Here is a 26,921-nt window from a genome sequence, read left to right as displayed (position 1 = left end):
TGTCAAATGAGTATCAGTGTCAAATGTAGTGACTAGAAGTGATCTGACCTTAATATAAGACTGAATCCAAAGCATTCTGAGTTCTGTAAAGATTAACTGTATTTGAAACTGCATTGTGTCCTTATTGGTTTAAATTCACAGTCACCGTAGATAGAGATGATGTCAAAATGTAGTGCTATATACAAATGTCATAGGAAACATTTCAAAATGTGTTTTCTTCATTTACAAATGAAACTACATTTTGATGGTCAGTATTGACATCCTGCGTTTCCAGGAAAACCTGTATGATGTTCTATAAAGTATCATTTTTATAGTAAAATACTTCTTTACACTCTATACAAATCCTGTTGTTCGGTGAGGGTTGAATACACATCTAAATAGATATATCTATGAATCTAAGTCTGTTATACAAGTCACAGTGATTGCTGTAAAAAGATTATGTGTCTGTATATCAAGGATGGGCTTCTTATTTGCTCTTTGCATATTCAGGAGACATAGAAGAATCCAGGAAAGTAATTTTACTCCCCTTTAAAGCTCTCATTATGGAACAAATGAGAGTTAATGAAAGAGCAAGAGACTGGTAGCGGTTTTCATCTGGAGAAACAGAGCAATATTTTGACTCTTAATCTTTACCTATCATGTCAAGTGATCATATTCATGCTAATAAGGCTTCTTTAAGGACTGACATTGCATCTCAGACACTCCATTTTGTTGTCAAATTTAGAACTAAAAAAAGGTTATTTCCTTGTTTCTATCAGTTGATGTTGTCTTAGTTACTACTCTGGCTGGCAGTTTGAAAATCATAAAATTTCAACTTATGAGAACATAAGATAGTTTTACAAGGTCCTTTATTTAAAATAAAAATCACAGAAGTAGTTGGTACAGAAAAGACCAAAGTAGTTCTCCCTATGCCATTACGGAAATAGGGTTGGTACTGCTGATCAGGAACAGAGGAAAAAAATGTAGAGAAAAATACAGTTTAAGGACTAAAACCTCAAAAGAGCACTATTATGCACACTGGCAAAAAAGGAAAAGACTTCTTGGTGATTATGTTTTAAAAGGGAGAGCAGCTTTATGTAGCTTTGGAATAGAGGAGGGGCATAGTTATTTTCATTTGAGACAATTCTAACTAAATATTTTTAACAACTCCAGCGTGCACAGACATTTTAAAGTGGTTGCAGTTATGATTGTAGGCTTCTGTAATTTTTAGGCAATATGATTTTTATTTTACTTACAGTAGTATTCGAGGAAGTCATAGTTGTATTTCTTTCCTTTACAACCCTGTCAACAGTATTTCTTAGAGTCCAAGACATTGGGATGTTATTGTATCTAAAAGTCTTGAGATGCTTTCATATTGGAAGGTAGTCTTGTATAGATGAGTCTGTGTGTGTTTTCAAGACATCACAATTTAAAAGTCATTGTCCTATCTTATGTTACTGAAGAAGTGGTTTTGATTTTTTTTTTTTTTGTTAACTGATAATTTTATAAAAGGACCTAATGCTATGAAGATGTTTTGGCTCAGTAACTAAAGCAGTGAAATTCTAAGCTGTGGTAAGGACAATGATGTATTCTCAATATGTCATTCTGTGCTGAGCTGTAAGAGATTTGCTTCACTGGTTTTTTATTTGCATCATGTTTGAGTGGAACTGTGCAAATTGTTAAGAGGGGTGGGGATTCTGGGTTGACTTTGTTTTTCAGCTGTTTCTAAAACAACTTTGTAATGTAGTTGCATTGTGTTTAAATTATACTTTTTTTAAAGCACACCTCTATGATCTTTACTCAGTCTGTCCTCTGTCATTGCAGCTATCAAACATCATAGGAATTCTTGCTTGAATAGATTTGAGGGTGGGTCTCTGCACTTTCGTATAATGGTTAATCATTGTATTGATCAAGAAAATTAATACACCCTGAAGATCTGGAACATTTTCCTTCACTTCTTTTTACCTGTAGTAGATAATACTAGGGATTATAGTAGGAAATCTAGCAAGTAAATAACAAAAAAATACTGTGTACTATTGAAATTTATGGACCCACAATATAAATACGATTGTAGTATAGAAACAGTCTTTCAGGGCTAATTCTTACAAAACAGGTCTTTCTCCCTCTATCTGCTTCTATTTGGGTCTTCACAGCATGGTTTCTTTTTCATAGCTTCAACAATGTAGTTTCCTATTTCAGAAGTCCTATAATGAGAGTAAGGTTTGTGATAATTAACAGTCTTTTTAAACGTAAAGAACATCTGCAAACATAACTGAAGTAGGGTGGTTGTGTGTGTTTCCAGTGGCAATAGGCCTTATGGAGTGACACTGAGAAAGGCAGAAGTGCGTCCAGCATTAGGTATTGCTGTATCTTGGCTTATGCTGGAAAAGGCTGCACAAGCTTTGTACATAGATTGTATACAGGGTGAAGTGCATGTATGCATGTGTGCTGCTGTTGTTACATGAGGAAAAACTACATGAACATTCTGCTGGTACTGAATGGGGATTACACGTATAAATTTCATATGTGTAATATATGTACAATGGTAGTCATGTCACAAAGGTATGTTTTGATGCCCTCTATTTCCTTTTTAACGAATAAGAATCATAACTTTGCACAGAAAATCAGCATGTTGTCAAATAGTACATTGAGTTGCAAGTATCTTTTTATATTTAACCAACTTAAGATCCTAAAAAAACCCAAAAAATGAGTTGCTAGTAAAAACTGTTCCGTTTATATGTACTTGATCATTGAAATGTCATTGCAGTGAGAGTATGGTTGGGATAAAGGTAAAAGATCAAACCCTTTCAGTTAAAATCTTTTTTCTGATCTATCAATACAAGAAAAAGGAAAAGTCACCTCAGTTTTAGATTTCAGACTTTCAGTGTTGTTTGTTTTGTCTTCATATATCTGGTTTTATTTTTAAATTATTAGGTGGCACTTCATATTTTGAGGCAGCTTGTGGAATCTTTACTCACTTTGGAAAGTATTTTTTTTAGCACTGCTAACTATTGCAAATAAGTACAAGCCTCATAATCTTGTATGTTTGCCTGAAAAACTGATTTTCAGTAGTCCAGTGGTTATTGAGTATTATAGATTTCAGTTAATAGAAAATAAATTTGTAACATTATCGCAGAAAAGGCTTCAGAATTGAAAATAGTACTGTGTAGTTCAGGGACAATGATACTTAAAGCAATTTTAAGATTTTTATGTCATTCTTAAATTTGGGTATGATGGTACTGCTCTAGCAGAATACTTAAAGACTCCACAATCTGGTTCTCTGTAACTTCATTGTTCCTCTTAATTTTAAAGAAAAAGTCATAGGCTTTATTATTTGTCATGGTTTATCATTTTAATTTTCTACATTACTTTTACATATGCTGGAGTACTACCTACTGTACGTGCCATTGTCACATGTAACACATTTCGTTATCTAACTTTAAATTTGCTGATTTCTTTTTCTGTTTCCATCATTCCGTGCATTTAATTCATTGAAGAGCAAGAGACTTTTAACTCTCCCACAAAAGGTAAATATTTATGTAATTTTTTACAAATGTTTGGCGACTGTTGATACTGGCTTTTCCCTCAATATGCGTCATGTCAGTATGTAATATTTAGTTAACAGTGTTTGGCATGTGAAAAAGTTCTTTCTCAAATATCTCTATGCTATCTGATACCCCTCTTTAAAATCTGAAAATGGTTTCTCTTGTGATTTTTCATGTTCCTATTGAAATGCAATATACTGGATTTAACAGGAGTAGTTATGATATTTTACATGGCTCAGAAGGTACTTGATTGAGTTAAAGTTCACACAAAGAATTAAGATTTTTCCTCAACTGTTCTTCAGCACAGTGTCTGCCTCTAATGATGCAGCCATGGCCCTTGATATCTGTGAAGAATGTTTTGTAGGTGTGCATCTAGGAACAGTTGGAGGTGACAATGACGGAAACTATCCTTTGTGTGTAGAGAGATTCTGAGCTGTGTTCTATTTGCATGTCAATCCCATGACGCTCAGAAAGTAAATCCTGATGTAGGACACATTTCTAGGGGCAGACATACAGTGCTCACCTCCTATGAATTTGACCTCCTATCAATGTCTGTGCTGATACCAGTGGATCAAACAACAGGTATCTAAGGCTGTCCCATGAAATGCAAAGTGTAGTCTGTCATGCCTCTAAAGGCCACATTGCAGAGATGTCCTATTTTTTTTACTTCTAGCTGAAAGTAGAATTTATATCAAAATCCAAATGAAGTTTGGAGAGAAAAAAAGTGAAAAAAACTCCCAACCTTTTAATTTAAAAAGCAAAATACTATGCTGCACAAACATTAATAATGCGGATTAACCTTTTCTAACCTTTATTCCTGAGTCCCGCACATCTTAGGAAATTCTGATCTGAATACAGGCTTTGGTGGGTCAAAGCCAAACCGTGAGTTGAACTTGAATCAAAGAATTTCCTTCAACTTCTTTACTTTCTGAAAGGGTGAATGCTTAGGTAAAAATACAGCAGCTGCTCCACTAGCTATAAATTCCAACCCCGATGCCAAGCATACACGAATATGTTTTCACAATAATGCTAAAAAAAAAGATGAAAAAGAAATAGTAGTTAATTTAGGCATTAGCAATCACAAGTTGTTTTTGCAGGTTTAGGAATATACTATGAAATGTCATAAGAAAGTGCTAAGAGTGGCTGTTTTTACAAATTATTTCTGTCATTTTTGCTTTCTTCAATATTTGTATTTTTCTCAAACAGAACAGTACAAATCAATCTTACCTGTTTGTTGATTATGCCTCTTTCAAGTTCACAAACCTTGTCCTGTGATTTGGGCTGCAGTGGATGGTGTTTTGTTTAAAACAATGGACTTTATGCAGACAAACTAGACTGCCTGTAACAGGTTTGTAAAAAAACTTGTTTCCACAAGATTTGGATGGATCTGGCCCAAGATTTGGGCGTGTATAGAAGGTGGTGGCATATTTGCATGCAGATTCCTCTGGTTCAAGGATTGCAGATGCAACCTAGAGGCAGAAAAGAGCTGGGCAAAAGAAGAGGAGAGGGAAGAGGTGGAGTGCTGGCAGTTCTGAGGGACCATGAACATCTTAAATTGAGCTGACTTATACTAGTAGCCCAGTGTCACTTCTGATAAGAGGTTAAAAGAATAGACAGTAGGTGAATGGGAAATGAGGATGGGGGAGTTACAGGATATTATGTGGGAAGAGACAGAAATATGAGGGAAAGCATATACTACAGATGTGAACAACACTGATCAGATAAATCTGCAACAAAGCAATCAAGCATCTGTCCTGTGTTATCAATGGGAAAGGTTGAAAGTCTTCATCAGATTATGAAAATGCTGACTAGGTTTGCTGTCAAAACCAGTGGTCTACTTTTTTTTCCAAATTTTAAGAGATATATGTTTGTTTTCGTGTTGTTTCATTTTAAATGGAAGCTTCTGTGTGGATCATCCTTGAAAATCTTTGAGGAAGAACTGAATGTTGCATCAGCCAGTTCAGGTTTTTATTTTGGCTTATCTTCCTTCTGGAGTCAGTTCTGAAACTCAAGATGGCCACCGTGCCTCTGTGTGTACTGGGAGATCCAAACTCATTTCCCAGCTTGGAAGTCTGACTATGTGCTTTGGTCGTGCCTTAATTCTGACTGGGAGGAGGTCCAGAGCAGTATCAGCTCCCATAGAAAGGAAATCCATGCACACAAGCTTAAAGGAGCCACAGCAGCTCTAGTCAGGTAGAGGGACCAGGGCTGCAGAGCAGGCTTCAGAGCCATCTCCCTTAATATCTGTACGTTGACACGAAGTACTCTTCAAAGTTGTTTATGCAAAGAAGCCATAACAAGTTCTTTATCTTAGCAACAAATTGATTTTTCAGTGTTACTAACCTTATGTTTCAAAACATTTATCTGCTCATGATTCCAAAATTTTGTGTGCTTTTTCAATTTCATGGTAGACTTTGCTCTGAATTTTTATAGCTGTGAAACCTCTCACAAGAATAATTTGTGCCTGCATATTGCAAAACTCATCTTGAAGGATGACCAGAAATATACTGAAGACTCTGTATTATTTCTGAAATAATTCTGGTCCAACACCAGTGTGAATTCTCTTTTCTGTGCCACACAGCCAGCTCTACACTAGAGGATTCTCCCATCCAAATCACACCACGGCTTTATTTCCCTGCCTTTGTTATGGACATAAGTTCTGCCTAGTTTTTTCTTCAGCTGCCACTTCTCAGTTCCTCAAACCAGATAGTTTTTTCCCCCTGATTCCCATCCACAGAGCATCTAAGTAGCACAGACAGATGAAGCTCTTGGCTTTTTCTGAGTAGAAGGGCTAAGTGTACGTGCTTCTAGGCTGCATTATAGCCATAGTTGTTTGTAACTGTTCAGCTTTTTTACTGATTATGAGGACTGAAACTGAAGAATAGGTCAGACCTCTGTTGGCTTCTGGGATAAGTGCAATTCTCTGTTCCCCTGCCAGAACATGCTGGTTTTGCCCCAGAAACCAGTCTTTATGATATAATTTTCACTTCAACTTACTTCTCAGTAGGTTCCTTATGCAAGCACTCCTTCTGTCATTTTACGCTTCTAGACTTTTTCCTTTGAAGTTTGCATCATAAAGGATGTATGATATATTCTGGAAAGAGTTACAGCTATCTGAAATCTTGATGCAAATTTCTTCTTGTTATGTAGCTTACTCAAACATTTAATAGTGCAGTTAAGACTTGGAGATTTCCCGAGTTGTACTGTTTACCTACACCTCCTCTTTCTGTCTTGATCATCTTCAACAGAAACAAGGCGTGCCTCAAGAGAAAATTCTGTGTTTGTTGTAGACTCCACCATTACAGAAAATGGTACAGCCAGTGCTGAGGCATCCATAGGTTTTCTGTAGTCTAGAAAAGACAAGTATGATTATCAGTTTTAATCACAGACCAGATAGTGTAACCAGTCATTCTGATGTTAAGCCCATGCTTGGGTTTGAACAAGAATGTCCTTTTAGAAAGGTATTTTCACTTAATGACTGCAAGTGATGGAAAACTGTTCCTATGTTTAACCACCTGACTTTTTAAACGTATGTGTTAATACTTATCTGACTTTACCAACCTTTTTTGTCAAGTGTATGAGTGGGTTCTTTTTAGATGTTATTTATTGACAAGAGTCACTGTTTTCCAAAGTCTGCAGAATGTAGTCTCTTTGATGATTGTTGTAATATGAAAGAGGTGGATACCTAAACAGTTAAAGGTCAGGAATTAAAAACTAGAGCTAGAAAGGAAGATATAGCGTTTTTGCTGTTTCTTGCTAGTTCATTATTCCTGCCTGTATACAATCCTTATTTAAATGATCCCACATAGTTTTCATATATTATGCTATCAGCTTAATAGATGGGTGTTTATAGCATCATGACATTTAAGAAATTTTGTAATTAGTATAGAGTTTAGACCCCCTTTCAAACCTTAAATAGAGAAGTTTAGACCTTAGACCTTAGACCTTACTTCAGTTTTTTTTGTACTGGTCGCTGTTGTTAGTGCTGCTTTTGTAGCTCTCACTAATTTTCATAGAATTGGTCTGTTGTTGATGCCAATGCAAATTTAATTTCTTTTAAAATCACATTTTTTGAATTGTTAGATTCACATTCTGTGGATAACAGAAATGTACCATATGCTACCTTCTGTCTACAAAAGTTCTATTAAAAAAAAAGAAAAATGTTATCTGCCCTACTACATTTAATACATCAGTATAGTATATTGTTTTTTGTCTATCTTGTATTGGCCTTTTTAGCTACCAACGTGCTTGTAACAAACGTGGGTAGAGCCCTTCCCAAATCTTCATTTGCGAAGCCTAGCCATGATGAGTATATTGTTTTTGTACTATTATTGTTGTGTTATTTTGTACATAATTGAAAAGGTGGCATGTATTCCGAGCAGTTAGGATTCTAGCCAGGTCTAACTTCTCTATCAGTTAAACAGCAGATAGGGGTTGAAACATGCCCATACTAGTTTTCTGAGGATAGGAATAAAAATGAGGGCTGTCAACTAGTTAATGCCTTCAGATGTAACTATAAATCTTACCATAGTGCTCACATATTAAAAGGAGTATCACTAGTACATAAAGTCTTAGTAAACAGATAAAGTGTTAGAAAGATTAAGTGTCTCTCTCCTTTAAGAAAAAACAACTGTTGGCTAGTCCTCATTTTCTTTGAGGGTAGATAGTAGGCTGAAAATGAGATCTGTAGCTATTTTCTTTAGTTTTTTTCCTACCTCTTTTAAGGAGTGTATTATGGACTTGCGTATTTTATATTACCCTCAGTTTTCTTGCTGACGATGATGCTATATGACATGGAACGTCCCTTTGGTCAATTAGGGTCAGCTGTCCCACCTGTCTTCTCTCACAGCCTACTTGGGGCTGGGGGGAACCCGGACGGTAAGGTGGGTTGCAGCATGAGAAATAGAGTAGGCCTTGGTGCTGTGCAAGCCCTGCTCAGGAATTGCTAAAACATCAGTGTGTTATCAACACTTAGTCGCAACTCTAACCCTTGGCACCACGCAGGCAGCTGTGAAGCAAATTGCCTCCATCCCAGTCAGACCCAGTACACCTGGGATTACAGGAGTCAGACTGGTTTATAAATAGATTAATGGAATTCAAATATAACATGTTGATTCCATTCCTATGTCTGTCTTCTCTCTCCTGCATGGCTTGATTCTTTATGTACATTATTGTCTTACGGCCTTCACATGATTTAATAGTAGTAAAATCTTTGGCTATAAACTCGGACCCCTTATTTAAGTGGTCTGATCAATGAGTTCTTTTTTTTCAATTACTTCTTATACTGATCGATCTCACATCTGAATCATCAGCTCTTGAAAAGGTCAGAGTTATAGCTTTTTGCAGCATAACTTCTGACACCAGACAGTAAGATGATGACAAAACTGTAATAGTTGTAGTTACACCATTAATTTGAGACACTTATGGTAAATGTCCATGTTTGTAATTTCTATGGCCACTGTACAATTTAAAGGTTTTAGGATTACAGTGCTTTGACCTGTAAATTACTATGTAGTCTTACCTCTAAAGACCTCTAGGAAAAGCACTCCGTAAATACTGATGCCCTAAAAGAAAGTATATCCTATTTTTCTAAGAGGCAGGTTAAGTTCTTGAAGTATTTTTTGTGTCAAGTTTTTGTTACCTGTGGTAACCAGCTGTGTTCCAAGAAAGTAATGTGATCATATGGTGTTGTTACCTATGGTTGTTACAGTTTTGCTACTGTGCTTTTGCTACTGTGTTAGATTTTTTTCTGCTTCTTGTGATTAATATGTAAAGGTTATACTGGGCTACTTGTCAGGCAGATGAAATTGTCCATCACAGAACTGAGCTACAACATATGCTCAGATGTACTTGGTAAACAAAGCTAGAAAGAGCACAGTTGTATTTTCCATAGCAGACTTAATGTTTCATACAATTGCATGCTTAGAAATAAATTAACAGCCAATTGGTGCTAAATTCCGTTTTACTCCATGCACAAACCCAAATTTCTCCATTAGAGAATTTAGATTTACTTCACAGTCCCCATTAATTGTTCTCATGTTATTTTATATAATGATATCTAACAATGAAAACCAGAACACAAATGTGTTAAGATTGAGGATTTAAACATAACAAAAATCAAGAATTACAGAATTAAAGTTGATTTACCCAATCTCGACTTCATTAATAATCTCTGAAACAGCATTTCATCACATAATAGAATATTCTTTCTCAGGCATTATAACTAATACAGACTAATGTTATATCATACACACATTGTTTAGTATAACATACAGTTGACAGGGTAAACCACCTAAAATTCACACAATGAAAGAGTGATTTTTTTCAGAGTAACTCTAATCTGTGCACCATACACAGATAGGGCTAAATTTTTAAAGGGGTCTCATTTTTCCCTCTGATTTCATATCCTCAGTCTATTTCATGCATGTATGATAGGATTAAGATATCAAATTTTTTACTCCAGTCCCTAATTGATATATCTTAATCCTTTCATATCTGTCCTTAAAATAAGAGGCCATCTTTAAAAATTTCACCTAAAGTGCTCAATTTTGCCTTCAGATACCTCCATGCAACTTCCATTGAAGTAATTGGAGCTGTGCCTGCATATCTGATGGTGGAACTGGACTCATTGCAATTAAGGTACACATTTACTGACATAATTAGTCATCTGGAATAATTGCTGGGCCCAGTGTGACATTCTGCATGTGCAGAATTTGATAGATTAAACTCTGCGTGTGGGAGATTGAGGATTATGATAGCTTTATTTCATGCCTTAAATTTGCAGTTGTAGCAGAATTTTAATGTCATTTGATGTATTTAATTTTCCTATTTTTAAATAAGAAATGTGGAAGGAGGACATGAAAGCAACATACTTTTCACAATGATGTCTCTGTATATTCTTTCATACCCAACCAGCACATAGATATTCTGTTATTTCCACATTTACAGATTGTAAATGTGCACACAATCATGATTTGGGCAGTAACATACAGTTTAAAATATCCAATCCTGAGCTGACTGCTTTTTTTTTACCCTTGTATCTTTGTGCTTGCAAAGCTCAAACAAAAAAATAGGTGTGTAAAAAATGCCAGTTAACTAACAGCATAAAAGCCACATATGAGAAGTTCAGTACCTCTTAAGTACCTCTTAATTCCAAATACAGATCTTTAACAAACATGATACAGTACTTGTTTTCCACTATTTTAAAATTCTCTGCGTTTTGTGATTGCAAGTTGATTCCATGCAGTTTTTAAATTGCTGTCTCTCTCCCATCATTGTCTGGGGGTGGCTGTTTGACTTTTAAAAGTAGTTGTTTTGGAGAGAGTAATATAAATCCGTGATTGACCCAAAAGCAGAAGATTTTGTGGAGGTTTTCCCAAATAAAAATGTGACCACAAATGCCAGCTTAAAACCTCTTAAACCACAATGAATGTAGTGAGTACTCCCGTGATTTAGAATAGTTACTGATGAATATTTGGGTCTAGTTCTAGAACTGTTAAGTGCCAGTTCTCATGGTATAGTAGTTCCAGTATTGCTTTGCATTTACAGTGTTCCAAATTTAAGAATACATAGTTCCCTCTGAAATTTATTCACTACCACAAAGGTTAACTTATTTTAAGGAATTCTTAGCCCAGAGGCTTTTGCACTACTCTCTCTGTTAGTGCAAGGTCATCTACCTGTGGCAGGCACAGTCAATATTAATTGACAATTAATTAATTCATTGAGTTAATTAATTAACTTGTTCAAATTGAAGAAGATGCTCTTTATAGGCCCCCAGTTTCTTGAAAGTTTAAGGTAAGATTTCTGTTTTTAATAAAACACTGCTATAGGAAAATTTAAAACACAAGAAAAAATAAATTATTTGAAATAAAGGTGAACCTTTGAGAGCAAAGTAGTGATTTTAAAGGACTTTTTGTTTTTAAAAAAAAGCTACAAAAATACTGTATTTTTGGTATGACTGGTTGAATGAAGATATTATTCCTCTCAAATAGTCTGTAGCTATGGCAAGCAGTTATGTTTCAAGATAGTAGTAGGAGTTAATTACTTTAAAAATAAATTTTAATACCTATTTAATGGATTAGTGCTTAGAATGCCATTGTAATATTTTATACATTTAAGCAAATACATTGTTAGATGATCATGGATTTATGTCCCCTGCATCCAGAATATTTAACAGGTTTATAATTCAGCCTATCAGCTAAATTCTTTCACTCTTTTCATATTTGTTGCACCAGCTTGATTATATGTAGGAATTGGGATGTCTGCCCATTTTCAGGTAAAGACTCTCGCAATGGAAATGGTTGATTTCTTGACATTAGTGTTCCCTTGTTCTGTGTTTACACCCTGCTTGTTCTACATGTTTGTACATTTCTTTGTTTTGTGGAAATAGAAATAAGCTAAAATTGTTGTTAAACCATTTGTTTTTTTCCAAAAATTTTTCACTATTCTTAATTGATCTTCATTGTGTGTTTTTGCAGCAAGCTTAGTAGTGGAAGAGCGAACGAGACAGATGAAAATGAAAGTGCACCGTTATAATCAGACATCAGGGTCTGGTTCTAGCCAAGAACATGAGCGTGAGCAATATACCAAGGTAAAGTCAGTAGTAATGGAATGATACTTTGGCCTGAAAATTGAGGGCATAAACCTGTTTATTTAAAATATTATATAACCTTCAAGAACACTGTGTTTTAAAGCCTGGCAGAAATGTCTTCAGGTAATAGCTTTTTAACATCATTTTTGCCCCCCTCTGATGTGCATTAAACTTAGTCCTTGATGTCACCTAAAAGGAACGTGTAGATAACAAACACTTCAAACTCAATTCAGGGAAGAAAGATTCTTCAACAGCTGTTAAACAAAGCCATATCACCTCTAGTTTAGGAAGGCCCTGGCCTGCAAATCCCTTGAGGCTGAAAAAGTAGGCCATGAAAGTATCATGGTATGTTGGCCCTACTCTAGGCCCTTGCTGATGTCTGATGTGTAAAGAGCTAGGCAGAATTAGATCCAATCTCATGCAGTTGTTCTCATATTTCTGTAATTTTTTGCATCCTAATAATATCATAGATAAAGTATTTCCTTTCTTGAAACTCATACTGATTAATTTGATCTCCTTTTGTAACAAAAGCATAAAGATTTTTTCTGATAATGAAGTATACTTAAAATTATGTTAATGATGTTATATAGAGGATTTTTTTTCTTGATAATGCTAAAATGATTATTCTATAACCTTGTAGATTTAAACTGTATAGGCTTCTAAGCAAATTGCTGTAAATGTCTTGCACATCTGCTCTGCTGCTTAGGAATCAAACTGTGAGGAGCCGGATGCTGCTGGAGGCACAGGTTAAAATAGTGGATAAGCAAGGTACTCAGCTGAAACAAAATCAGAAATTTATTTTGGAATTGTTAAATAGGAAATTGGGCATCTAACTTGTAATATGTAACGAATTTCAAAGTTTGGTTCAAGAACGTGTTCCAGTTAAATATGCAGACAACTGTAGTACAGATGTTTCTGTTTTGGCACCACCTCATTGTGAACACAAAACTTCCTTAAAAGGAAGAGAAACAAGAGAAACAAGGCTTTAGGTCCTCAATTGCCAAATTGTGGGAAATGAGTGCTATTAAAATACCTCTATTTGGGATGGAAACTTCCAATGAGATCCTTTATCAGAAGCAAGAATTTGTATAATTAGAACAGCTCATTTGATGGTTTGTGTTACCTTCAGAAGAAGTCCACTCAGGGCAAAAAGGTGAGATGCACTGTCTCTGCAGTACTTCCCAACCAATAAACATGTTAGAAAAAACAGTAAAACTGGGGTTGATAAAGTTTGCAGGAGAGAAAGGTGATATGTAATCTGAGGACTTTTACCAGGATTTGACCAGAGATGTTTGTTTAGAGTCAAAGGCCAGTTTTCTCATTTGGATTATATGGTCTTATACATTGATTGAAATTTGTGTATTTCAGATTATGAAACATATTTTTTAATCCCAAGTCTATAATATTTATCATAAGCATAATTTTTGCTCCCCGGTATGTTTTTCTTACTTGGTTAGTGTAGGTCCAATGTATGGTTAAATACTGGTTGGAAAACATCAACCTTCAATGTTACAGTTTTCTCTTATCCTTTAGAATCTTGAGTTTTCTAGTATCTTCTTATGTTTTTAAGTATGTGTGGAAGTTAAATCAAAATTGAAAGCGGGATTAATACTAAATAAAAAGAACACTGAAAATTCTTTTATTCAGAATTTTTTTCCAAGAGTATGAGGACAACTTTGAGGAAGCAAATTCTCTGTCAGTTCTTATAAGAAAAATATTTTTGGAGTACCTGATGTTCTGACAGGCAGGTACTATTTTTAATGCTAAAACAATAGTAAGGAGAATAAATTAGTTGCCCTGGAGTTTAAATCTTTAACTTTTCATGTGTTTTCTACATGATAATGCTTCAGTCCTAGAGAGGATGGTCCAAACTAGAATGAATTTCAAGTGCTGCGAAGAAATTATATTAACCCATTCTAACACTCTGTATGATTTTCAGTGATGTAGCTATTTGCTTCATATCACTATGGTGATAGTCATTCTTTTAAAAATGTTACCAAAGCAAACCTTATGCTACTTATGCTACCTTATGCTACTTATGCTACCCTGAGAAAATGCTGAAAGAGTCAAGAAAATAACCTAGATAGATGAAGAGTTAGACAGCTCTAATGAAAGGTGGTGCGGTAATGCTGATGACTAAGACTTCTAAGAACTGAAGACTATATCTAGTTTCTTCTGCCAGAATCTGTGAAAAGTCTTTGAAAGCTGCAGAAGAAGACTTACTTTAAATTAAAAAAAAAAAGTTAAGTGGTATAGGGAAAAATAAATATTAGCTGACCATTAAAGAAATGCCCATTGCAAGCAGAGTTTGTTCCTTTTTAACAGAAACACTTCTTTCTTTCCCAAGTATCAGTGTTTGCCCATTGCTTCAGAAAATAAATATATTCATTAGAGAAATTATGCTGAGCTGCATATTGATAAAATATTCCCTTCTCTGTTTCAGAGCAATCAGCTCACATGGATTTGATTCTTCCACTATTTTAGCATTTGCAAATATGCTTGTTTTATTTACATATAAAAGTCTCTAAACCTCTCAAAAATTTTCCCTCAGTATGGACTGGATCACATTTGCAATAGTTAATTATGCATATACAAAATAATTCCTTAAGTTTTCTGTTGTATTTAAACAAGCAGGTTTTTTCCAGAGGTATTGTAACCCGGCCTTTGCAATTTTCAGTCCATTTCTGGTGCATTTCTTCCATTTTTGTAATTTTTCTCACTCAATTTCTCAGTCTTCTAGTCTCAGTAAGCAAGCAATAGTTTTCCAAGCATGCATCGAGTTATGTTTGAACATCCATTAATGGATTTTGAATAGGTAAATGTCTGCTCTGCAACATCTGTATATGTCTTCTGGCACTCTGTGGATTTAATTTAATATCTGCAAGGAAGAGCTGGATAGGAGACTTGGAATGGCAGGAGGTTGACTGTTAAGTTTTATGGGATGCTGGGCAAGGCACTTGGGGCTATGTATAGAAAATGCTCTTGGACACTGATGTGGTGAGTATCTTTTTTTGATCCCCCTTCACCCACCTTCAAGAAAAAATATTTGCTGTATATCATATTGTTACAACAGTCACTCCTGTACTGGTTGGATTTCACAAAATTCAGTGAGGTCCATTCATTCAACTCATGGACTTCACTGGAGTTTTCTCATAGTTTGACTTGCTCATTTTTACTGTTGCCTGTTAGGAAGCTGAGTAGTGTTCATAGTAGTTTAGTTGGATACAATTATAAGAATAGTTATTTAGAATCACTGATGCTTAGTGGGCTCTCGAGCATTACGTGAGCTGCTCCTAAGACAGATGCTGTTGGAGTCAGTGATGAGTCCTGAACATACCAAGGTGCTCACTGCTGGGTTGTGATCCCTGGCAGCATTCAGAGGAACCTTATGTGAGCAGTAATAAAACTCAAGGTCATTTGTACATGAGTCAGTGTTTTCTGACAAAATTCCTTGTTAGAGTAAGGTGCCTCAAAAGATAGCTGTGATCTCAAGAGTTGCATGAACCTCTGGCTGAATCTAGGCCTTAATGTATCTGATCTGGTTTTCTCTTTCCTCATGTTAATGTCCTCATTTTAATGCGCATTTAATTTTCTCATTTAATTCCCTCATTTTAAGCACATAATGAGGTATACGTTTGTAGAGGTTAGTTATCTGGGGCTTTTTTTGTAGTTAAAGGAGGGCACACTCCTTCAATTTTTGAAGCTGTGAACTCTTGCATTCTTCATTGTTTTGGGAGATAAATGTAGAAATATAAATACTTATTAATATGGAAGATAATTTAATTATAATAGACTATTAAATTACTTCTAAAATGTGCCTTATAATCAATAAAATTGCAAACATTGTTAGTTGTTAAGGAGCTGTAAAAGTATTTGTGAAGTGCCCTCTTTTGGTTTATGTCTATGCTCTTCCCATTGATGCTAACACATCTGCAGTTCATCATACCCATTTTTCTCCTTCTTGATGCTGTAGAAGAAACAACAGCTCCGCAGGTGGTAAAGTGAATGGAAGAACTGAATTTCAGCTGTTTATAGACTTCTATCTTTGTAATGCAGACACAGAGAGTGCAGATAGTTTGGGCATTTGAAACTAGCTGCTATTAATGTTTAAAAACCCGGACCTAATCTTTAGTAATTTCTATCAAAGTTAATGCAAACTTCAGCAACTCTCCTAATGTGATAAATATAGAGGATGGGTGAAATACCTATTTCACTGAAGTCAACATATATTTTATTACTTAATGGGATAATGATTTCTTTTGCAGATTGCAATTCTGTTTAGCTCAATGGAAAGCCAGATCATTCCACTTGTTCAGATGTTTTTCATATTTTTGGATGTCTCATTTTAGAGTAACTTGAAGGATTCTTTAGGAATTTTTTAGGTATTCTTCATAAAACCTCAAAGCTGTCTCAGCAGTGGGGCAGTTTAACTTAAACTGGAAACAGTTAGCCATTCAGATTTCCATCCTCTGAAGGTTTATGTTTAGCTTAAGTAAAAAGTTTTCATAGCTTTTATTCTTGCTTTGAATTTTCTCTTGGACTTTATAAGAAAAAGATGCCAACTTATTATGAGATAGACCTGGTAAGAATTAGTATGCTTTTGTCCATTTTGGAGAGGTTATTTTGCAATCTGAAGGACAACAAGCGACAAAACTGTTTAACAGACTCTACAAGCTATTTCCAAAAGCTGATCAGAATAAACATGTCGGCATAGTCTCACCTTAATCCCATTGGTCATTTATATTCAGACAAATCACACCAAGTCACTTGGAAAGAGAACCTCCTCATAAATTCTTGCTGTAGTTGAAAATATTTTTGAATATAGACGTTCTTGAATCCTCTGTGTTACCCACTTTATTAAATCAGAGTTCTGCTGCATCTGTTTCCATGTCAATGCCTGTTGAGACCCCTGGTGGCCTAGTGGTTAGCGTGCAGGACTTTCACTGCTGCGACCACGGGTTCGATTCCCCGGTCTCCTGGCCTGATGGAGGTCGTTAGCCCTGTGAGGCCATCCATCTATGAGAAGGACACTCTAAACAAACCTACGTCCTGAGGACCTCACTGCCATTGTCCAAGCTTGCTTGGCCCCGGCAGATGAACCTTAGGATTAAAGGGTGGGCTCAGTTCAGCGCAGGCTGTGTCTCACCTAAAAAATCCATTGCGCAGGCTGGAAAGGTAAAAGACCTTTCCCCAAATCTTCGTTCGCGAAGATGGGCCATTATTGAGCTCAAAGTTATCATGCTCCAAGCTATTCTGAAATCATCTGCAGAGTTTCATTTAGTATTTGAAGCTGAAAATTTACCTTTAGTAAACCAGAGCTTTCTCTCCTGCAGTTGTTTTTTTTCAGTCAACCAGTGCAAGGTCCTCATAGGGTACTGCTAAAAGTTTTTGCTAAGGAGTGTGCTAATACACACCTGAAAAAGACACTGAGATAGTTAATTTGTATAATCTCTGTTTCTTCTGCGGATTTCTATATTTACAGTTGGTGCTTAAAATCATCTTTATTCCTTCCCTTTCTCTACTCCTATTGACTTCCTCATTTTATCTTAAATATTTTACCAAGAGGTTTCCAAGTGTGCTGTGGAGACCTCAAAAGTAGTTGATGAAAGGCACTAGAGCAGGAGAAGGTAAACCTTACTTGAGGACAGGAGACCTGATACATTCATCTGTACAAACTCAAGCTTATGTTTGCCACAGTTTTAAAGTTAAGTCATGGCATTTCCTGACTGACTTAGCTGCAACCCAGTGCCTAGTTGGAGTTTGGATATTCACAGACTGTCACAGATTTGTGTATGATTCATAAATAAACTTTTATGCCTTGCGATTTTACAGAGCACAGGTCTGGAAAATGAACTCCCTAGTGTCATGTCAAAAACTGCCTAGTTATCCTGCATGTTAATAGTTTTCCCATAACATACCCTGGGAAGTATGCCATTGATTAAGTTGCTTTCCAGCCAAGAGTACCTTGCTCTCTAATGATAGTGGGTTTTAGTTCTGTGAACCTGACAACTATTTGATCCACATATCTATGTGAGTGAAGATTTAGGTAAGTGTGGCATTGCTAGGATTTAAGCCTCCTTTTGTATGTGTCTAACTGACGATATCAGCAATAAGAGTATTATCTAATAGGTGGTGTGGTGTCACAGTTGATTTTAACTAATCAAGCTTCAGCTGTTAGCAAAAGTAAAATAACTTCTACCCCTGTCCACATATTCCTCCTGCTGCATCTTCTGCTAGTTCTAACGTGTGTGGATGTAAAAGCAACTAGGTCAGGGAACTGATCTGCCTGAAAACAAATACTATATTTGCTGAGTTACCTTTCTGCCTAACTAGTCCTCTAGTATCACAATGCAAAGAGATAGAAAATGTACTTTTTCAAGTTTTTTCATAGAACTTAGAAACTGAAATCAGTCCCCAATATCAACTTCATGTGGCATTACATTTTGTTCAAGCTTATATGCACTTCTGTTCCAAACTAACTCTGTACAGGTATTTCATAGCATATATTTTTAATATTTTAAAAATTTAAAAAAGAGTCTGTAGTCAAATAGATGGTATGCATGTGCTTGAGATGTCTGTCCACTGCATAAATATTTCATTATTGTAGTTCCAGTGTATTGAAGAACCAGCAGCTGGTTCCAATGCTGTATTTAATTCCAAGTATCTTCTTTAGTCCATAAATAATGTTTGATTTCTACACTAGACATAAAGGCATTATTTAATGCAGGCAATTCTTTGAATTTCATACAATTTTCTTAGATCTAAAAGCAGTTAGAGAGAATTGTCATACTTAGGTCATTTGTTGTCTCAATAAATGTGTTATGTTTTGATGAGACTCCTCACCCTTTCTTTTCTTGATCTCTAGTATAATATACAAACAGATCAGTACAGAAGTTGTGATAACGTCTCTGCCAAATCATCAGATAGTGATGTCAGTGATGTGTCAGCCATTTCCAGAACCAGCAGTGCCTCACGTCTCAGCAGCACAAGTTTTATGTCAGAGCAATCTGAGCGCCCTCGGGGCAGGATCAGGTGAGTTCTCCATGCAGCTTCAATTGTATCACACTCCCTCTTTAGTGCCAAAATACAACCATAAATCCTTGAAACTAGATAACCACAACGTAAGAATTTATGAGAAATGTTATGCATATTACTGTCTTCTATTACTGGCCTAAAATGACAATATTTTTGCAGTTGTCCATCTAAAACAGAAAGCAAACTTCCCATCAGGAGATAACAGATTAATGCAAGTATTTATGGCAAGTTGAACTTGACCACAGGCTATCATCTCATTGTTGCCCAAGAATCAGTATAATCAATATGTCAGTAAGCTATTACAGGAGAAATATTACTAGATTTTTTTATTTAAACAATTTTTTCCCATAAAAGCTTGGTTTCCCTTTCTGTCAGTCTATTTGTTTTTCCCTACCTACTTGCTTTTATTTTGCTATTTTCATGTGTATGATAAATTCCAAGATTTGAAACCATTATTCGTATAGTAATTTTGATCTCTTGTTCAAAAGTAGGTTAATTCATTTGCATTATCAATAATCAAATATATCTTTCATCTTTGATACTAATCTATTCTGGGTTTAGTCATTTTTTAGATGCACAGATTACTTTTTGTTTTCATTTAACTTGATGACAAAACTCCCAGCAGCTATAATGGCTGTAAGATTGGCTTGGTAGTCTTTGATTACATCTGCCAATTTCTGAACTCTCAAAAATTTGACTTGAAGTGGTATAAGACACAAGAAGGATTAGGAACTAAAAGAAATTATCCCTATGAGGAAATCAGTCTGATAAGTCTGAAAGGCATCATTTAGCACCTCAGAACACTCCTAGATAGACTCAGTATCTGAGAAGCTCAGCTGCAGACTTTTTGATCTGTTTATGCAATTGGAAGGGATGTTAGAGAAACTCAGAAACTGGCCTCTATGTTTGAGCTAGGTCCATCTCATTTTCTTTTTAAGGAATGTTCAAAGTCATGTATCAGATTGGTGAAGGTATAACCTGACCTCTGCAGTAATCCACAATCCAGCAGAACGCTGCAGTGGAACTGTAAATGTGTTTAAAGTCATTTCAATTCATGTCCTTAAATGCTGATTTCATTGTGTCCTAGCTTTTCAATATTTGTGTCTTAAAAAAGGCTTTATTCATACCAAAATACCTATCTTTTCTTGATATTGAATTTTCTCAACTAGACTCTCTCACAATATCTTTGGCAGGTTCAACAAAATCAGATTTTTTTTCCCATAAGTATGTCCAACAGATTTTATCAGAAATTCTCCTTGAGTTCAGGATTCCAGAATATCAGAACTGGGAGAACCAGTAACCTCATGTGAGCCTGGAAGAGGTGAAACCTAGGATCAAATCCTCAAACTCTTCCATTCCTATGAGTAGCAGAGCACCTTGGGTACAGGATTAGGTGACCTAGTGTACAAAACGAAGTGTCTACAATGGTAGCTCCAGTTCAGCTTCACTCTAGACCAGTAAAGTGAGCTGTAATTGGAATTCGAATGTCTTCCCTTTCTGATACCTCCACAGAATCCATACTTTAGAAACTAGGCACTTTCTACTTGCTTGCTTTAATCTTCTCTAAATTCAGGTATTACTTCTGTAGCAAATAAAATGTATAGTAATAACATACAGTGCAATTCCTTCAGTAGAAATAGGAGGAAAAATTGACAGATTCTTAAATTAAGCATAACTGGCAATAACTTTCTTCTAAGCTGTCTTGGTTCTGCTCTCCTGAAAGACCTGTTAAAATAAGTGGGACATGCCAAATGTACTATCTTTGCAATTAGCCTGTTTCAACCATTAAGTGCAGTGGAGTGAAATTTAAAATAATTTTGATGTTATTTTGGAAAATATTGTATCTATCTGATTAACATCATGTTCCAAATTTTCCATATGATTTGCCCACACTTATTTCCTGATGTTTTCCTATCATAACTATAAAAAGGTCAAAGTCTTTATAGACCTGCAAAAATGTTGTATGATGGGAATAAGATATCAAGAGAGATCAGAATGGAAGGAAGCTGGATGTTGAAAAAAAAGAGGGCATTTTGCTCATGATCTGAGCAAGAGTCAGCTTCTTACACTCCCATGTCTATACTGGCAGCCTCTATCACATAGTCCTCAGTCAATTCTTTCTGCTGCTTGCTTATTACAAGAGAACAAAGAGTTAATTTGGGGAGGGGATTGATTGTATTAGGAACAATTTTTTGCGGCTTGAGGTTCATTCTATTTAACTTCAGCCGAAAAGACTATGTGGGATTCACATAAAAATAGGTTTTTGTTTAATTATTTGTCTAACTTGCCTAAGCCATCATTAAAAAGAAGAAAACACCTATTATGTTGTTATTCACCTCATCTTCAGATGAATGTCAAAGACAGGTCCTTTTCTAGCATGAATTATTGAAGGAACCCTAGATGGCTGGTTCAGATTGGTTGCTTTATTTTCTGACATCTAAAATTAAGTTAAATGGATTCTTTCTCTCAATTACTATTACTTCTTTAAGGTCAAGGAATTTGAAGTTCAAGCTTGATTAGTAGTTTGAAGTTCAAATTTTAGTTTTGCTTTCAAAGAACCTGATGTTAACATGTATCCTGCAGGATGGGAAAGGATGGAATGGGATGGTTGAGAGGGAGCAAGATTCCTGGTCTGCATCAGCTTTGGAAAGGGTGTCTGTATCTCTTTCTCCATTGAGCAGAGAAAAATGAATCCTGGGGCTATTGACCAGCAAGCTGAGTTAATAAAATTAAATGGAGAAACGTGACTGGATAGTAGTCTGGGTTCAGATTAGTAACCTGAAGTGAAACGGTGCTCTTTTAACATTTTTACATGAGCTAAAAAACACTAGCTTGTTATTCATATTGAGAGTTGTGGTGCCAAATTTCCGAATGTGAAGTGTGCCAGTTTAAGACAGCAGTGTTTTACTTAATGTTGGTAGTTAGTATAATCCCATCATTGCCATATTAATGCACCTGTGAAAAGGGATATAAATTAAACTCCCATCCATATGAGAATACAAAATACTGGCCTCCTTAGGGCTGTCGTTAAGAAAGCAATCCTTGGTTGTGATTTTGTACAAATTATCATTAGTTCTAAACGTCAGAAGGATCGGAGTTTTAGATCATAGTGAGTGTGGTTTATATCCACTGACTTCACCATCAGTTCTACCAGCACAAAAACTTCCTGACCATTCCTCCCAAATGTTAATAGAGGAAAGATCCTTAAAAAAATCTAACTCATCCCCATCAATTTAGTCAGTACTGGTCTCTTTCTCTTATCCCTCAATTTTGAAGATTTGAGATTTTATGATTTCAGACAATGTATTCTCTATTATCCTGTTTATAAATAGTTATTTCTTTATAAAAGCAGTAAAACCTGGAAGCACATCTCTTTTTTTTGTGGCTCTCAAGTCTATGGGTATTAGCTTGAAGTGTAGGATAATTCGTGGGTGTTTTATTGACAATTTTTAATTTTAGTCAGTAACTTCCTCAGTCCCAATACTGTAACTATTCTGTGCTTTTAATAATGTAAAGCATTTATACGATGAAACACTATCTGAACAGCAAGAATAAAACCAGTTGATGCAGAAAAACACAGAAATACTCTGTATGTTAGTTGAATATCTAGATAACACTAGCTTTCTTTGGGTCAAAACTCCCAAGTTTGAATTTTTGTAATATTAAGAAGTTAGAGCGTGTTGAGGATGGTAAAAGACTGATTTTATTCTTATAGTATATTTGCTATTGAATTACCAGTCGGACAGCTGTGACATAGCACATATGGAAAATACCATTAGCTAATCTTCAGTCTGGAGGCTTTGTTGTTTAACGCTTCTAGTAAGTTGCAAGAGGGAGTTATGATTGATGCAAGTTTTAAATATAAGTATATAAAATAGCTTCTTCATTTCTAATTTGTTTAGCATTTTCAGGTGCACGTTATAACAAATGGCTTTGTGTGGATAAACTAGTCTGCACATGAAATTATTCCAAACATCTTTCTTGTTACTGTCCTGGGAAGTCTGGTTGACTGCCATGTTCTCTAGTGGAAGTGCAGTCAAATATCAGGAATTTTTTGTTCTGTGAACAAAATGTTCTGGGACTTTTAATTTGAATCAGAATCGGACTTGTGAATTTGGCTTGCCGTAGCATTTGGAGTTGGTGTGTATTTCATGACTGGTCAGATTACCAGTCCTTCTTTATGGAGGTTTGCTTTCATCAGTCATGGTCTTTATGCATTCATAATACAGTCAAGCATACTTTGTGCCTGTGTATGCTGCAGATGTTGCTGTGTATGTATCAGAAACATTTCTCACATCCTAAATGAAGCAGAAGGAAATTTTTTCACTGTTTAATGCAAGTGATTGATAAGTTAGAAGCCATGATGTTTAATCAGCACCATATGTGCTTGATCAGACAAAGAAGGACATTTGCGCACATCATTAAAAATTATGCCAAATTATGTCATTGCATCATTTTTCATTTGGAGACTGCTTATGCAAAGATACCTTGATTTCTTGGTGCTGTTAAGTAGGGAACTGTCATACGTGGTAAAGGTGAGCTGGAGGCTTCTGTTTTGGAGGATTTAGCAAGCTACCATAGAGTGTTTTACTCAAATCTGATTGAACAAAATCTGCTAAATATATGCAAGACTAGATAACTATTTTTAAGGCTAATTTCTCCCTGCATTAAGAATATTACTGGTATTCCTCACTTTAAATTTGAAAACCACATCTTTATTAAGAATTATATTTAGTATCTTAATAAATGTGTGATATAGCACCATTATGTCTGTGCCAAATTTTAATCTGATTTTACATGATTTGCTTAATTGAATGCTAAAGTTTAATTAAAATATTTTAAATGAGCTTATCAAGGAAAGAGGATAATGTAATGGGTTGTAACAGTGGACTTAAACCAGTCCTAATTTATTTCACTTATGCCACTGAATGACTTGTATCACAAACTTATATATGCTTCCTGGGATTTCTGTTCTTGGTATGTAGATGAAGGAAAAGAATTTTTTTGATTCATACTGTCAGACTCTATGTGGGAAACCTTTTCTTCCCTTATTTCCAGAACAGGGTGTGCAACTTGCATGTAGCTGTTGCTTTTTCAGTACACTAACACTTAGCACTAGTACACTTGAGCTTTGAAACAGAAACGATGGAAGAGAGAAGTGATGATACGTGATCAAGTGGGGAAGTAGTTGATGGGTTGATAAGCAAAGGGTGCAGAGTGACAGAAACAGGCAGGACATCATAGACAATAAAACAGGACAGGAAGGAGCCACCCAAAGTGTATGCACGTGTATATGGGTGTGATTGAGAGGAGAGCATTTGAGGGAAGCTCTCATACCTTTTCTGGGAGATCAGCACAAGTGGGTGACTCTCCAAATGGCTTGTGCTCTAATGCATGGGGAACAAACAAAAGGAGTTAGAGGTTTGTTGTGCAGCTTGCAGGATTGTGATCTCATCATGATCACATAGATGTGGTGGGATAGTGCACATGACTGGAGTACTGCAATCCATGGAAGCACAGGCCCGAATGGCATGGAAGGGATGTAGCCCTTTGTGTGAGAGAGAGCAGAGTATGCAGGGAGCTCTGCCGAGAGATGGGTGATGAACGATCTGAGAGTTTATGGGTTAGGATTAGAGCCCCAAACAATGTCATGGTATTGTGGGTGTCTCCTATGGACTTCCAAATCAGGAAGAAGAATTAAATGAAGCCTTCTTCCAATCACAGACTCTGGTTTTGATGGGGAACTGGTGGTATCTGCTGTTTGAACAATACAGTAAGGCACAAGCAATCCAGGGGGGTTTTGTAATGTGTTGATGATCAGAGGGAAAGTCTGAAGCAAGGACTCAGCAGAGAATGATCAGATCAGGGAACATTTAAACAAGCTGGACATGTACAAGTTAGTGACAAAATGTACCCACGAGTACTAAGTGAGCTGGTGTTACCTCATGTCATTGCAAGGCCACTGAATAATCTTTGGAACATCATGGCAATTAGGAAATGTTCTTGAAGACTGGAAGAAAGACTATCATCACTACTATTTCAAGAAGAACAAGGAATCTGGGAAACTACAGCCCAGTCAACCTCAGCTCAACCTCTGGTTAGGCAATGGTGCAAATAATCCTGGAAACCATTTTCAAACACACAGAACGAGAGGGTGATTGTGAATAGTCAGCATGAATTTACAAAGGCAATAGCCATTTTTTCATTAGTTGACCAACTTGATGGATGAGGGGAGAACAGCAGATGTTCTCTATGTTGTCTCTACTAAGGACTTCAGCACCATCCTCTGAAACACTCTTGTAGGCAAAGTGAGGAAGCACAGCCTAGGAAATTGAACAGTGAGGCAGATTGAAAACTGGCTGAATGCCAGGCTCAGGTTATTGTGATCTGTGACACAAAGTCTATCTGGAGGCAAGTCACCTGTGGTATACACCTAGGGTTAATATCATGGCAGTACTGTTTGACACCTTCATTAGTGATTAGAATGATGAGACAGAACACACCCTCGGCAGGTTTGCAGACAACAGAAATCTGATAGGAATAGTTGATACAGCAGGTGGATGTGACACTATTCAGAGGGACTTCTACAGGATGCAGAGATAGGTCAATAGGAACCTCATTAAGTTCAACAAGGGAAATGCAAAATCCTGCGACTGCAGAGGAATAACCCCATGTGCCACTGCACACTGGGGGCTCACAGCTGGAAAGCACCTTTGCAGCTGGAAAGAAGCTTTGCAGGAAAAACCCTAGGATCTTTATGGATGCTAAGTTGCACCTGAGCCAGCAATGCCTCCTTTCGCTAAAGAATATTAGCACCATCCTAGGCTGCATTAGGAATAGTGTTTCCAGCAGGTTGAGGAACATGATCCTTCCCCCTCAGTATAGCTGAGCAGCTCGAGTGAGACACATCTGGAGTGCTGAGTTGAGTGCTGGGCTCCCCAGTACAAGAGACACAGAGCTACTGGAGCAAGTCCAGCAAAGGGCCAAAAGGTGATGAAAGGATTAGAGTATCTGTCATGGAGAGGCCAAGAGAGCTGGAAGTGTTCTTCCCGGTGAAGAGAAAGTTCAAGAGGGATCTTACCAATCTGCATAAATACCTGCTGAAAGTAGAGAAGAAAAAGCCAAGTTCCTCTCAGTGAGAGGATGAGAGGCAATGAGCACAAACTGAAATAAGGCAAATCCCACATAAACATGAGAAAAACCTTTTTTCTGCAAAACGTATTGAACACTGGGACAGGTAGCTCAGAGGTGTTGTGCAGCCTCAGTATCTTGGAATATTGAAAACCCAACTGGATATGGTCCTGAGCAACCTGCTCTTGTCAACCCTGCAGTAAACAGGAGGGTTGGACTAAACAACCTCCAAAGGTGTCCTCCAACCTTAACTATTCTGTGACTCTCTTTTCAGATTTTCATTTCATGCTGATTATTATGCTGTTCCCTTGCATAAAATGCTCGGTGTCATTAGTTTGGAGCCAGGTGAGGTAACTTGAAGTTTGTCATCTCATTTAAGACAAATAACCCCATTGATCTGCAGAAGATCTCTCAAGGTGATGTAGCCAGAGGTCACTCTCTGGACTGGAAATAGATTTTCTCCCATTGGTTTTCCATCCTCCTGCATAGTACATTGGAGCTAATTTTATACAACTTATAGTGATGAGGGGGAATGGAGTAGAGAGGGTCTGAAGGATCTTCTGACCTCTTCTCAGGCTTCCCTAAAGTGCTGCCTACTACATCATAAACGTATATGATGTGACTTGTGAAATACTGTTGTT

At 36.4% G+C, this 26,921-nt stretch overlaps 1 protein-coding gene across 50 annotated transcripts in view; it reads left to right on the top strand.

Moving 5' to 3' along the window:
• RIMS1 (regulating synaptic membrane exocytosis 1) overlaps positions 1 to 26,921 on the top strand; it is a 323,050-nt gene that overhangs the window by 239,285 nt on the left and 56,844 nt on the right. For 19 of the 50 annotated variants that reach the window (XM_027697399.1, XM_027697738.1, XM_027697391.1 and 16 more), the window contains 3 exons: positions 3,477 to 3,506; positions 12,002 to 12,114; positions 18,980 to 19,146. The exons of 14 other annotated variants lie outside the window; for them this stretch is intronic. In XM_027697399.1, coding sequence (XP_027553200.1) covers positions 3,477 to 3,506; positions 12,002 to 12,114; positions 18,980 to 19,146 — 310 coding nt within the window. The remainder of the gene's footprint in view (positions 1 to 3,476; positions 3,507 to 12,001; positions 12,115 to 18,979; positions 19,147 to 26,921) is intronic. 17 more of the 50 variants (XM_027697558.1, XM_027697629.1, XM_027697614.1 and 14 more) reach the window with 1 other exon arrangement.

The sequence above is a fragment of the Neopelma chrysocephalum genome, unplaced genomic scaffold, assembly GCF_003984885.1.
Source record: "Neopelma chrysocephalum unplaced genomic scaffold, ASM398488v2 Primary Assembly neopelma1_23b, whole genome shotgun sequence".
NCBI lineage: Eukaryota > Metazoa > Chordata > Aves > Passeriformes > Pipridae > Neopelma > Neopelma chrysocephalum.
This window is presented reverse-complemented; position numbering and strand designations above follow the sequence as displayed.